Genomic DNA, 13,672 nt, shown 5'->3' with positions numbered 1-13,672 from the left:
TCATCCTACACGAGGGGGACTAGAGAAATGCATCACCCGCTTTCATCCTGCACGAGGGGGACTGGAGAAATGCATCACCCGCTTTCATCCTGCACGAGGGGACTAGAGAAATGCATCACCCGCTTTCATCCTGCACGAGGGGGACTAGAGAAATGCATCACCCGCTTTCATCCTGCACGAGGGGACTGAGAAATGCATCACCCGCTTTCATCCTGCACGAGGGGGACTAGAGAAATGCATCACCCGCTTTCATCCTGCACGAGGGGGACTAGAGAAATGCATCACCCGCTTTCATCCTGCACGAGGGGGACTAGAGAAATGCATCGCCCACTGAAACACGGGTGGGGGCGCGGGGGATTCACACGCCTGGGTCTGTGGCTTTACACAGGCGAACGGGAACATGGGTCTGGCGTATGTAAAACACGGGAGTGTCAGCAGGGTTCAGTGACCCGGGCTAGACTGCGCACCTTCTCGAGACAAATTTAGATTTACATTCCAACGTTCCCATCATCCCCACTTTCCCCGCTGTTTGGGGGCGGAGTCATGCACGCCAAGGCTCCCAAAATGATCCCTTACTCACCTGTCTAGCTGAGCGCAGCTCAGAGCAACTTCAATTCCTCTACCCCCTCTGCCTGACCCTGGGTAAACCCTGGCACTCACCTGTGCCAATTTCATAAAGGCCCCCTTTTCTAAATAAACAAGCGAACATTCTCAAGCACCTTTTTTCTTAAATATGATTATTTTGGCTGTTAAGGAAAACAAAATGAAAATCCCATTCCTATTAAATGAATAACTCACATCTAGAGCAATCGATAGAGTTCTACAAAGCATACGGTGCACATAAACGAGGAACTGCTTTCGTGACGGTTTTCCTTGCAGTGTTAAAGTGTGCATTTTGCAGAAACTGAAGTGAATTAATTCCACAAATGCAAAAACATTTCCTGGGGGAGGAATCCCAAACCACCCTCCCCATCACACGCAAACACTGTTTTAGGCAAACATTTTTCATACCTTTAAACTTACGAATTCAATGCTCTTTAAACAGTCTCGGTCCAAATGACAGGTCTATCTCCTGCACTGAATATCGTATTAAGTTTATTTACCTAAACAGAATGAACGACTTCTAAATGTTTCTTTTGAACGTACCAGCGTAGCAGGATTTCAAAGTCCCAAATGTTGCCCTGTATTTCACTCCAGGGCTAACACAGTGTTGTAATATACGCCCAAAAACACTTTAAAAAGTAGCACTGTATGAAACTGTATGATTCTATTTCATACTCACAGCAATTATCTTCACAAATCTGTGCGGATGAACACCACGTAAATCGCTTGCATAGCAATAACAACGAACCCTCGCCAGCTTAAGGTTACTAAATGCACTTTTTTTATAGGACGAAACATTCTTTATAAAGTTTGCAGTACCAGAGAAGGCAAACTGATTGTATGTGGGGCTGTGTGGTGGGAAAGCGTGCGTGTGAAATATGGCTCTCCAGATTTACAGCGCATGTGCACCCGGGCTGCACTGACAGCACTGAGTCAGAGGTCACTCAGCCCACGATGCTCCAAACATCACGGATCTCGGTGAACGTACGACAAAAGAAATTTAGAAACGAGGCTCAAGTGCCTTTCTCTGCAATTGCAGACTAATGGAGAGTTCTTGAACGTGTCAAAATACCCATTTTTCAGTTTTGTAATTACCCAGAACATTACATTGAATAGCCAATCACTGTTTTAACAAGTATTCCGAATATTAATTTTAAAAAGATTTTTCCCAGTTGGAGCACAGCCCAGCGGATGTGCTTTTGGCATCCATAACAGGAAAAGATTAATGAGTCAATCCCATCGATATCTGATTGCTAGCAGTGATTTATCATTTTCCTTGGACCTAAAACATGTCTTGGTTTTTAAAAAAATGGTTATTTAATGTGGATGTGAATCTTACTGGTCCAAATCATCTAAATAATAACAAATATCACTTCCCCTTGAACAGCTGTCTGGAGTATTCGTTTTGGGCCCAGGTACAATGAGCCACACACACGTGTGGCATACGCTTACATGCAAAAGTATTGGGTGACACAATTTTTGCTGTTTTGGTTCTGTAGTCCAAGACTTTGGATTTGAAATGAAACAGTGACTATGAGGTTATAGTGCAGACTACCAGCTTTAATTTAATTCCATATTGGAAGAACTGTGTACGGTTTTCAGCCCGATATTCAAACAATGTGGTGGAGCACAGAGCCAAAACAACAAAAGATTGTGTTCCTGTCCACATACCTCAGCCGCCTTGCAGATTTCTTTTTCATGTACATCTAGAATGGCTAACGGAGATATTTATGGTGAGATTAAATAAAAGATAATTCAGCTGTGTACGTGTAAGGTGATAGTCAAAGGAAAATGAATGGAAAAAAACAGGAGTTTCCAAAAAAAAATGGAGTTCAAAAGATTATTGCGAGATACAGAGAAAATTGGACTCCTAACAACCGTACAAGAACAGGCTGACCACCGAAACTATCAGCATCACAAAGACAGCACTTAAAGATTTTATCTTTAAGAAAAAAATCAAGCTCCTCTCCAGCTTCAGATGTGAAGAAATCCACCGTTGCCTCTGTCAATTCTTCCAGTGTGAGAAGACAACTCAATGTTAAGTGAAGATTTGATATTGTACTTAGTTGTGGAGGTTTTTGTGTAATTTCGTGTTAAGCATATGTTTGCTACGTCATTTTGTAACCCTGAAAAATAAAAATAAATAACCTGCAGGTAATGACTGTTTTCACTAGAAAGTAAATAAAACAAAGGATTTGATACAGTATATATACTGTACAATGTTACATTTACATTATGGTGCCCTGAAATGGGGGGAGGGGGGGAGATGCACAAACAGCTGTAATCTCTATATGGTGAAACCGAAACGGATAACAATACCGTTTCATAAAAGCTGAGAATCAGCACTTTAACCAAGTGTGAACTGCGGAATCAAATCAAGAAAAAAAAAGCCTCTGTTCCAAACATCATGGAGCTCATACTGTACGTGTGATGTGTGTGCGTGTGTGCGTCTTACTGTACATCCAAGGACTGACCTTACTTGTAAGATTAATGAGGTGGATTATGAGCGAAATACTGCAAAGGCAAGGTGTGAGCCTTCAGACAAGCCTTAAGACGCCATAGCATTATGTTCCTCTAAATAATTAAGTGCTCTGATGTGACTCGACTGAATAAAACACAGAGAACTCCACAAAGGGAACGTCGTCTCCAGCTGCGTGAAAGCCGCTTCCAAGCGCTCGTCTGGGAAGCTTTCTGATATTTATTTATAGTGTTTGCCTTTTGTTTGTGGGGCGCTATCTTCAGAAATATCGCACTGAGTTCTGCTGTCTTCGGGGTCCCAGAGGGGAATTGCTGAATCTGTCTGACTCTGGGTGAACCACGGAGTGGGGGGGTTTGGGGGAGGGGGAGGAGAGAGGGTTTTCATTCCAAGCACTGTTGGATTTTGGCGAGCAGGGTATCCCACGTTCTCTACAGGCAAGGGAGATTTGACTGCTTACTGTAGCAGCCTATAGCGGCTTGCGTCTCAGGGACTGCTGAGATGAGACAGCCAATAAAAACCCACGTAACATGATTTATACTGTAACCTAGGTACCAAAACACCTGGCTTTCACAAAGCACCACTCCAGCTCAAAGCTTTGACGTCCGATTTAGAAAAAATAAAAATAAAAAATAAAATAAAACAACAAACAAAACTTGCCAATTTATCCCCAGTCATTGTCTACTCTGATAAAGACGCCAATGTGTGGAAGTGTAAATGACCGGTGCATGATAAACCACTGCACCACTGAGTATTATAATCCTGAGGTGGAAGCTTCAGAAAACAGACAGACACACTTTCATCCCTTATCCTCTGGCTGCCTCGCAGACCGACTTCAAAAAATGAGCCCAAGAGCCAGAGAGAGCTGTTGGGTACAGGGGGCGACATGGGACAAAAAAGGCAAGGCCATAGTCCCGCCAGTAACACGGCTGCTTTTCTCCTGTGCCTCTGTCCAGTCTCCCTCATACCACCCCCCCCCCCCCCCCGCAGCTTTTAACAACATTTTAATAACATCTGTGTCACATCCACCGAAGAAAAATGTCTCCCTGACCCCAAAGAAAATTGACAGTAGTCTGTAGCTGAAAATGAAGAGCGCCAGACGTTTAACAGGTGGGAGCTCTGCTGGGAGTTGTCTGGGAGAAGTGCTAAGAGACGCTCTGAAGCAGGACAAATCAATGAGTCTCTCTCCCTCTCTCTCCCCCCCGCCTTCCCTAAAGGCAAAAAGATAGCTTCTATAAAAGAACATCCGAATCTACCTAATGGAATGGAAAATTGGGGGGAAATGGGGATCTTTACCCCCCCCCTGGGGGCGGGGGTGGTGGGGGGGGGGGGTCTTCTTTCCGCCGACTGGCTTTCACGTATTTAACAGACTCTTACAACCTTCACTTGGAGCGGCGCGGGGAAACATTTATGTGCTACATTTATTTAAAAAGGGTTCCTGTGACACCGCGTTCTCCAGACGACAGTTAAAACCGGGGAGGAAAAAGGCTCTTTGGCCCAGTGGAGCCACTTCTGCCATTCTGTCCCAGCATCCATCCATCCATCCATCCTTCTCTCTCTCCCTCCCTCCCTCCCTCTCTCCTCACGCCGTCCGTCCTCCACGCACAGGCAAAACGGAGCCTTTTTTTCACACCTCACAGCACCCCCCCGTCTCCCACACGTCCAAAAGCTCATGGATGATGAGAGGACTTGACTACACACAGGCTGACTGAACCTCTGCTGGCTCCTCACCTCCAGGGTCATCCCCAGATACATGTCTGCCTGAAGCTCCATTCTGTATAACATGTCCCCCTCTCAAGCTCAATACTGAGGCCTAGGCACTGTCACCAGCTCCACACGGGGCCCTATATATTTATATATATATATATCTCCAGCTCCACAATGGGCCCGATATATATCTCCACCTCTGCGTCAAGGCCCCGCCAGTCTATATTCAGATCCCCACACTGAGGTCCGTGTCTACCTCCAGCTGCACACTGAGGCCCATCTCTATGTTAAGCTTCACACAGAGGCCCATGTCCATTTTCAGCTCCACAAAAAATAAAAAATGTTTTAAAAAATCAATGTCCACCTCCACACTGAGGCCCACGTCCATATTCAGCTGCACAAGAAGGCCTACCATCAGCATCCACCTCCACACTAAGGCCCGTGTCTATACTGAGCTCTACAATGAGGCCAATATCAACCTCCACCTCCACCTCCACACGGTGGCCCGCGTCTATAATGAGCTCTGCACCGAGGCAAAGCTTCGATTTCCCCTATTCACACAGAGCAACGCACCTCACCACAGTACTGAATAACCCTGCCTATCAGTCCCCGGTACATCCAAAATGCTGGATTATCCGACATCACTCGGACGACAATGCATTAATTCTCCCTGCTGCGTAAAACATTCCAGCCGACAATGCCCGCACAATGAGGACGGGGGGGAAGGTCTCCAAAAACGACAAAATCACTTTCGAATGAAAGGGACCGTAGCCTCCTTTCAAATTCCCTTAGCCCACATTTTTTAATGTTTAGCCTTTCATGATGAAGAGTCCCGGCAGAGCTGAGCTCCACTTCGAGAGCAAATCCGAAAGCACTTTTTTTTTTTTTTTTTTTTGGAGAAAAGGGCCGACCCTAACGTCGGATATCTCACGATTCCGGCGAACGGGACGTCCGGGGAAAGTGACTGATGTCAGAAATTGGGCTGAGGAGATAAGGAACTGCTTCGAATGCCAAACTCTGAAGGACGGGGTAAACATCGCACTCCCGGACAACGCCGCGCCCGTCGCCGACAAAACGGACTTAAATGGAGAAATTTATGAAATATGTATTTTTTTTTAATGATTTTTATCAAGTTTATGTTTAATAACTCTGCATCTTTTCAAAATGTCTCAAAAATGTTTTACTGTATACGTTCGACATTTTAAACTACTGCGCTTATTTTTCATCGTACACAGTTAACTTTACTGTTCCTGTCTGACGTGTGTCCCGTCCTGAAAGTGTTGGGTACATGGGTTCATGACCAAATCCCAGCCTTTGATCTCACGCAAAGGCCACCCACCGCTGTACCCAGCTGTGCAGCAAGGACTGACCTTTACTGCATCTCTCATTCCATCCCAAGGCCCGCCCCCTCTTTGAAGGCTGACCAATCGCGGGGCCACGGCGCTCGGCAGTCCTCGTGGCACGGTCCCGCTCATTAAAACCTAATTAATATCCTGTTTGCACCTGCGGCAAATTAGCTCAGACCCTGAGGTAATTAATAGAGGTCTTTCGACGGTTCGCCAAGCAATCCCAAAGTAGAGAGTGGTGTCCTCTACCCGGTTCAGTGAAGCTTTTAAATTGTTGATGTATAGAGAAGCAAACGGCATGTCGCCACAGAAATTAATGGACTGGAAAACTAATTCTTGCATGGTGGTAATAATTATTATGATAGATTATTCCGGACCATTATTATGAATTTGGATGTTTGTGTGCGTGGGTATGCACTTGTGTGTACACATATGGGTACCCGTGTGTGTGTGTGTGTGTGTGTGCGCTTGTGTGTACACATATGGGTACCCGTGTGTGTGTGTGTGCGCTTGTGTGTACCCGTGTGTGTGTGAGCGTGCACATATGGGTAATCATGTGTGTGTGTGTGTGTGTGTGTGTGTGTGTGTGTGTATGTGTGTACACACATATGGGTAATCGTGTGTGTGTGTGTGTGTGTGTGTGTGTGTGTGTATGTGTGTACACACATATGGGTAATCATGTGTGTGTGTGTATGTGTGTGTGTACACACATATGGGTAATCGTGTGTGTGTGTGTGTGTGTGTGTGTGTGTGTATGTGTGTACACACATATGGGTAATCATGTGTGTGTGTGTGTGTATGTGTGTACACGCATATGGGTACCCTTGTGTGTGTGTGTGTGTGTGTGTGTGTGTGTCAGCAAAAGGAGAAAAGCAGGGCCTATCGAGCGGACGAGCTGAGGTCACCTCTGTGTCAATTATTCTAACAGCCGGTGCCAGGGAATGAATGTAAGAACAAAGGCATGCAAATCCAGCTCCACAGAAAATGAAAGAAATACAAATGGCCATAATTATATGCATGTAAAAGTCTCCCCGACCTCACATCCCAGGGCAAAACTGAAATAACCTGAAATGGACCTCAGCGGAAAAACAAACGGATTTAAAATGATATCGCGCGCACAGAGCTCGTCCTCAGACACGCAGGGGACCGCGGTGGAGAGGGAACCTCGCGTTGAATGCAAGGTGAGGGACCGTTTCCCCCCCACCCCCGCGCGACACGTCCAAACAGGATGAAGCTGATCAATCCAGCACGGGGGCTCCACTGAATCACACACTTCAACCCCATCGATCACGATCGCCCACCAGCCCCGCCCACCCGCCCTCCACACGCCTGGCGCCTGCTTAAAATCCGAAAGTGCGTGACGGGAACGCTTTCAGCCGAGCTGATTAATGCAGCCAGTCATATGAACAGATCATTTGTTTTTTGAGTTTCGCTTTTTTTTAGCTTGTTGTATCCTGACACGGGGACCGGGCGGGTCGATAGCTTTTAAAGCCCAAGAAAAATCGAATTCCTGCGTTTCAGTTTCCCCCAACTGACTGAGTGACGGACTGTACGTACGTCGCCTCCCCCCCTCTCACCGCCAACGCCCATCGAAGCGGCTTTCAAGCGGGCCGTTGAGCGAGAGAGCTCAGCGTTTCCAAGCGATGTTCTCATTATCACGGCTGCTGCGGCGGTACTCACAATGCCAGTGTGCTTTCCACAGGAGCCGGTTGTCATTTTTATTTACGCTCCACCGTACACCAAGATTTGTGTCCCTGAATACTCCCGCAAGAAGGCTAGTGAAGGTTGATCGCTAGAAGTATTTTAAAACCAACAGCCAGTAGCATAAAACTAATTTTACAAAAAAAAAAAAAAATACATTTTTCTCAAAGTCAGAATTGTGGCAGTTATGCCAATTAAGTGCGGAACAAACAGTAATATATTGTATACATCAAAAGATTTGAGTTCATTCACAGCAGGTTTAAATGGGTTAATACGGAGTTATTTTTCAAGAAATGGGATATTTAGGCTGACACATACCATAGAAATAAATTGTTTTACAAAGAAAAATACTCATCAACTGATCCCCAACAGGTCATAAACTGGAACTGAAAAAATGATAATTTCAGTTTGGCAAATCAATATCATCCTCTGCATACGGTTTCACACAGTCATCGGACAACAGTCAAGCCCGCCACCAGTTGCTCGGCTAACTAACTAGCGTGTTATCAGAGCAGAGCTACGTATTTAGCTATGCTGTCCTTCAACGGCAATAAAAGTTACTGTGGGTGAGATGGCACTTACATAGCCTAATGGTCGGGCACTTATTCAGAACTAAACAATAAAATTTATGACAGAGAGTGTTTGAGTGCGTACTGAGGGAAACATAAGAACCGCTTTCCACGAGCCACTGGGATGTGTAGTTACGGTACTGGGGCAGTGGCATAATAAGTATTTAATTCTTTCAGAAGTAATTATCTGCTCTGATTAGGGAATGCGGGCTAATGTAATTACTTTGTACTTAAAGATTAATTTCATCTTTGGAAGCATGGTGTGTTATGTTTGTCTAAGGCCATTATCCCTAATGAGATCTGACAATTTAATTTGTAATCTGCAGCGAAGCCCCTCCGGAGGAGTCTTCACAGGCTGATGTAGTGTTAGTTATCGAGAGAGCGACCAACGCACTCCCCTTACGTCAAGAGTTCAAGGGTGAGGGGCTTCGCTCTTACCCACAATCCTCAGCGTGCGACCCGGAGCTGTCCCGAGTGCTCTTGGGTAACCGGGAAGTTCCGCTTTGAAAACCGCCGAGATCTGCAGCAGATCTCACGTTCGCGACATGAACCGCAGGTGAAGGCTTCCCTGTTCCGCTCCGCGCGCATCGGAGTCCTAAAACACGCGGTTTACCGGCTAATCGGTCCGCCATTCCGACGGGAAGGCGCGAAAACAAATAAAAAAACCGAAACCCGAACGAGTGCGAATTCACACGCGCGTATAAATAAAGTAATTAACGGCAAATGAGATGCCGCAGAATAGATGAATTATCGCGCTGTGCTCGGGGGAGCCTGTCCTGAGATACCGCTCCTCCCGACTGTTGACCAAAATAAGATAAATAAGCGGAGGAGAGCAGAGCAGTGCACGCTGACGCACCGCGTCGCTCTCAGAGGGAGGGTGATGGAATTCATTAGGCAGCTATGATTATCAATTAGAGGCGTTTCAGGTCGTAAATTAGCATAATTGCAGTCCATGCACGATGCAGGAGCCTGAGAGGAAGATCTCTGCAGCGTTCGGACGGTGAATTAGGTGCCAAAAGCTCCCACTGTGGTGATAAATAGAAGCTGGAAATAACATGTTTCCTGGATCAACAAATCTTTCTAGGCGAAGAAAAAAAAAAAACGTGATCAAAAATCAGTGAGCGGATTGCACTGACTAGGCGCACTGACCACTGATTGATAAGATTTGTAATAGGTCTAAGCTACGACCAACGTAGTGTCACAGATTCATCACATAATGAGGCCTAGCCAGAGGGCTTCAGTTTGGTCTCCAAACCACGTGGCAACATAAGTTAAGGCTAATAACCTACAGAACGAACGTAGGCTATGTTCAAACTGGGAATATAGCCAAGGACACTGACAAGGTCAATCAAATATTCTTCTCTAAAGTATGCATGTGTTATTATCTTTAAAACGTGCATCGATCTACCAATGGTATTATCAACAGGCTTAATGTCTACTATACACCTGGTTGCCACTGACAGCTAACTTAGCTAGCTAGCAGTTAGCTATCGGCGTTGTTTACTGGATAAAAATTACAGCGGCAACCATTACACTGTGCAAAAGGGACAAAATAACCACGTTCACATGACGTCACGTTAGCCAATCAGAGGAAAAACAATCGGCGGTGGAAAAAGTGCAGTTTTGAGAAGGCAGTTTCCTGTCTAGTTCTTGTAGAGTTCTGGGGACAGGAAAGAGAAGGAAGAATCCCTTACCGTGCGGACACCTCGGCCACGGTCCTCCCCGTAATTGGTCCCCAGGATCTCGAAGAAGATGTTGTGGTTGGTTCCGTTGTCGTTGAATTCCAGCAGACTGGTCAGGCCGCTGACTCCTCCCTGTGCCACACAAAGGATAATTATTAGCATGAAAGCAGTCGATGCCAAAATGTTTGTAGTACAACAATGTTCTATTATATGCATCATATCAATACCTCTGCTTTTGAAAACATAGACCTGGGTTCAAATCAAAAGTTTGGCACTTTTGACTTCCCATGCTTGCTTTTTAATTTCGGCAACCACAGACACACATTCTGAATAAGAAACATAAATAAATAAAAACTTGAAATAATGCCGAAACAAACATCAAATATAGATGTTCCATCTCTTCCGTTTCAGTACCGTGATTTCACTCTGTCCCAAGATTGCATGTTATAAAAAAATACTTCTGCTCTGTCCGTTCGGGGAATTTGTGATGGCAAAAAAAAAAAAAAAAAAACTGTTGTTTTTTGGACTCAAGAATCTGCTGTTGCTAAGCCCCTTGCAGTGACCTGTGCTCACTTCAGATTAATGGATATCTGGCCATCTCACCCAAGGGAACTCCCAGTTGCTTTAAGTTCTCCAGTCGTGAATCAACTCCCCTTTCCCTGGCGGCGACATCCGCGGAATCTCAAAACAACGAAGCTGGTCGCACTTCTCCTTCGGGCTGGGGGGGGGGGGGGCACGCTCAGGGAGGGGGGGGGGTATCAACACACGCGGGGCGATTCGAGGACGCCCCCCCTCCCTCCTTCATCTCCGCTCGACGCGAGGGGCGAGGATGCGAGATTCGGCGAACGGGGCGCATCCATCTCGACGCGGGCCAACTCCGGGGGCCGCCGCTGCCTTTTGTCAGTAAATCAACACCGCCGGGCGGTTTCTAATACCGCCGCCCGGGCGCGGTGAGTAATGGCGGAAGTTAGCGGACGCGCGCCGCGCGGAAGCTAACAGATACGTTACGGGACACGGGTGTCGGCTGACACGGCCCGGCGCATCCGTTAGCGTCCGCGCGCCGTAGCGTAGCCGTCGTCGTAACGGCGAAGCCGCTGATTACAGCCCTCCCTCACGCTGAGTCCCCGCGCGGCGCAGCGACGCTAACGATCGCGGTCACAGGCGACTTCCTGTCCGCCGGCCCGCCGCCGTGGCGGTCCGATCCGAAGTGCCTTATTTCTGCGTTTTTTTTTCACCTCGCTCAGAGATTTCTAACAGGAGGGGGTGAATTAAAAAGTGGGAATTTATTCTTCCGCAGAGCAAAAACAACTCCTTCACTGCCCCATCGCCCCCCCCCCCCCCCCCCCCTGCTTCCGTGCTCAGTGCCGAAGAAACTCTCGTTATGCTGTCCCGTTACAGCAGGCGCAATTAAAACATGTCATTGCCGGGAATGTAACTGGAGCAACGCAAGGCAGAGGGGCGACAGAATTAATTGGGACGGCCCGGTTATGATTCCTGATGTTCTTCCCAAAACGAGTTCACCGGGCTACGGCGCGGGGAAAGGCGGTGAACACCGGCGCCCCCCCTCTGACGAAGCCGCAGAAGGGCGCGCTGCAGTGATGGCGCTCCGGGGAGTGAAATATCAGCCCATTACGCAGTGGGTTTAGGGTGAAATAACAAGGCGTGAGCGGCGTTAGCGTGATCTATGCGCTCTTATTACGTCTTTAAAGAATGTCCCGGCGGTTTTTGGGGGTATCCCAGCGGCGGAGCTGAGCTCCCTGTGCTGCATCGGGGCACGGGGGGGAGCGGGGGGGGGCGGGGGGGTCGAGGGGGGCGGGCGGTGGGAGTGCAGTTGGAGCGCGCGAACGTTAGTCCAGCTCAACCTTGCCCAGAGCGAGGCCCTCGCCGCTGTCGCTGGGCGCTATGGCAACGCGCCGGGGCGGGCGGGGTGAGAACGGGCGCTGACGGGGCGACGGCAGGTGTGGGGCGAGCGCAGGTACACGCACCGCGGGGAACGAGTGTTCCGCCCCGGCGACGGACTGCGCCGCTACGCTAATCTGCTCTGCCATCTCTGCAGGCGGGAGACCTCACCTCACACAGGACTCACCTCAGGGTCAGGCAGCGAGGGTATGAGATCATTACACTGGAATCAGGAGTGCCTCTCTCTCTCTCTCTCTCTCTCTCTCTCTCTCTCTCTCCCTGTCTCTCTGTCTCTCTCTCTCTGTCTCTGTCTCTGTCTCTCTCTCTCTCTCTCTCTCTCTGTCTCTGTCTCTGTCTCTCTCTCTCTCTGTCTCTGTCTCTGTCTCTCTCTCTCTCTCTCTCTCTCTCTCTCTCTCTCTCTCTCTCTCACTCTCTCTCTCTCTCTCTCTCTCTCTCTCTCTCTCTCTCTCTCTGTCTAACTTTCCCTCTCTCTCCCCCATTCTCTAACACACAAAAATGCACATACATCACACACACACACACACACATGTACGTGTGCGCATGTACACACACATCCACACACACTCACACACACTCTCACACTCACACACACACTTTCTCTCTCACACACACACATACACCCCACACATACACACACACACACACTTGCACACACAACCCCACCCCCCACACACACACACACACACACTCACATACATACACATATACATACACACACACACAGAAACACACACACTCTCTCTCTCTCACACACACACACGCTCTTACCTTCTTGATGGTCTCCAGCATGGACCGCCCGCCCTGCCAGGGCTTGGAGTTCTTGCGGATGCAGGTGAGGCTGGCCATGCTGTGCCACTTCCTGTCTTCCAGCTTCCTGTGGAAGGTGTTCGCCAGCAGCAGCACGGTGTCGTAGATGTAGCGGTTTGTTATCTGAGGGGCGGGGGGGGCGCGGGGGCAAAGCCAGAGAAGCGGGTGGGGAGGAGATGTAGCGAATGGAGAAAAGAATGAGGGAAGAGAGAGGGAAAAATAATGAGTACTTTAATGAGCAAAGTTTTTCACAAGCTCCAAAAATAAATAAATAAGTTGCTAAGAACCTCGGCACCTAAATTGAAACATTCTGCAGGTTACCTGGCGACAAAACCTCCTGTGTGATGGCATCGGGCGGCGTGTGGCCGATCTCTCTGCGCAGGGGGGCTAGGAGGGGGGGGGGGCGCTGCCAGGTGGGCTGTCTGATTATTTGGGCGAATGAGGAGAGCTGGCTGCGATTCTTTGATCAACAGTGGGAGAGAGATTCACACCTGCTACCAGGCATTACACCCAAAACCTCCCACTCACTCTCCCTCTCTCTCTCTCTCTGTGCTCCCTCCTTATCGGCCCCAAATGCTGTTTGCACAAAGGATTCCGCTCCTGCTAGAAGGCACACACACACACACACAAACACACACACACACACACTCCAGTCGTATCAACTCAATATACAAAAAGCTTTACGCCTGCCAGTCACATCCTGTCGGAAAAAAATACCCAGGATCATGTGACACCGGTTCATTTTTTAGTAGACCGCCACCATTAAAAAAAAGATGACTTCCACCATGCTTTGGAGGAGGGGGAAGGAGGGGGAGGAGGAGGAGGAGGAGGAGGAGGAGGGGGAGGAGAATGGAAGTTAAT

At 48.1% G+C, this 13,672-nt stretch overlaps 1 protein-coding gene across 8 annotated transcripts in view; it reads right to left on the bottom strand.

The window, feature by feature from the left end:
- The window catches only part of grid2 (glutamate receptor, ionotropic, delta 2), a 400,155-nt gene that overhangs the window by 109,201 nt on the left and 277,282 nt on the right, over nucleotides 1-13,672 (bottom strand). For all 8 annotated transcript variants that reach the window (XR_010323876.1, XR_010323877.1, XR_010323878.1 and 5 more), the window contains exons 7-8: nucleotides 12,773-12,934; nucleotides 10,097-10,216 (exon numbers count right to left, since the gene is read on the bottom strand). Coding sequence is in view for 5 of the 8 variants with exons in the window: in XM_064297283.1 (XP_064153353.1) it covers nucleotides 10,097-10,216; nucleotides 12,773-12,934 (282 nt within the window). In the remaining 3 variants the exon portion in view is untranslated. The remainder of the gene's footprint in view (nucleotides 1-10,096; nucleotides 10,217-12,772; nucleotides 12,935-13,672) is intronic.

Source organism: Anguilla rostrata, chromosome 10 (assembly GCF_018555375.3).
Source record: "Anguilla rostrata isolate EN2019 chromosome 10, ASM1855537v3, whole genome shotgun sequence".
Taxonomy (NCBI): Eukaryota; Metazoa; Chordata; class Actinopteri; order Anguilliformes; family Anguillidae; genus Anguilla; species Anguilla rostrata.
This window is presented reverse-complemented; position numbering and strand designations above follow the sequence as displayed.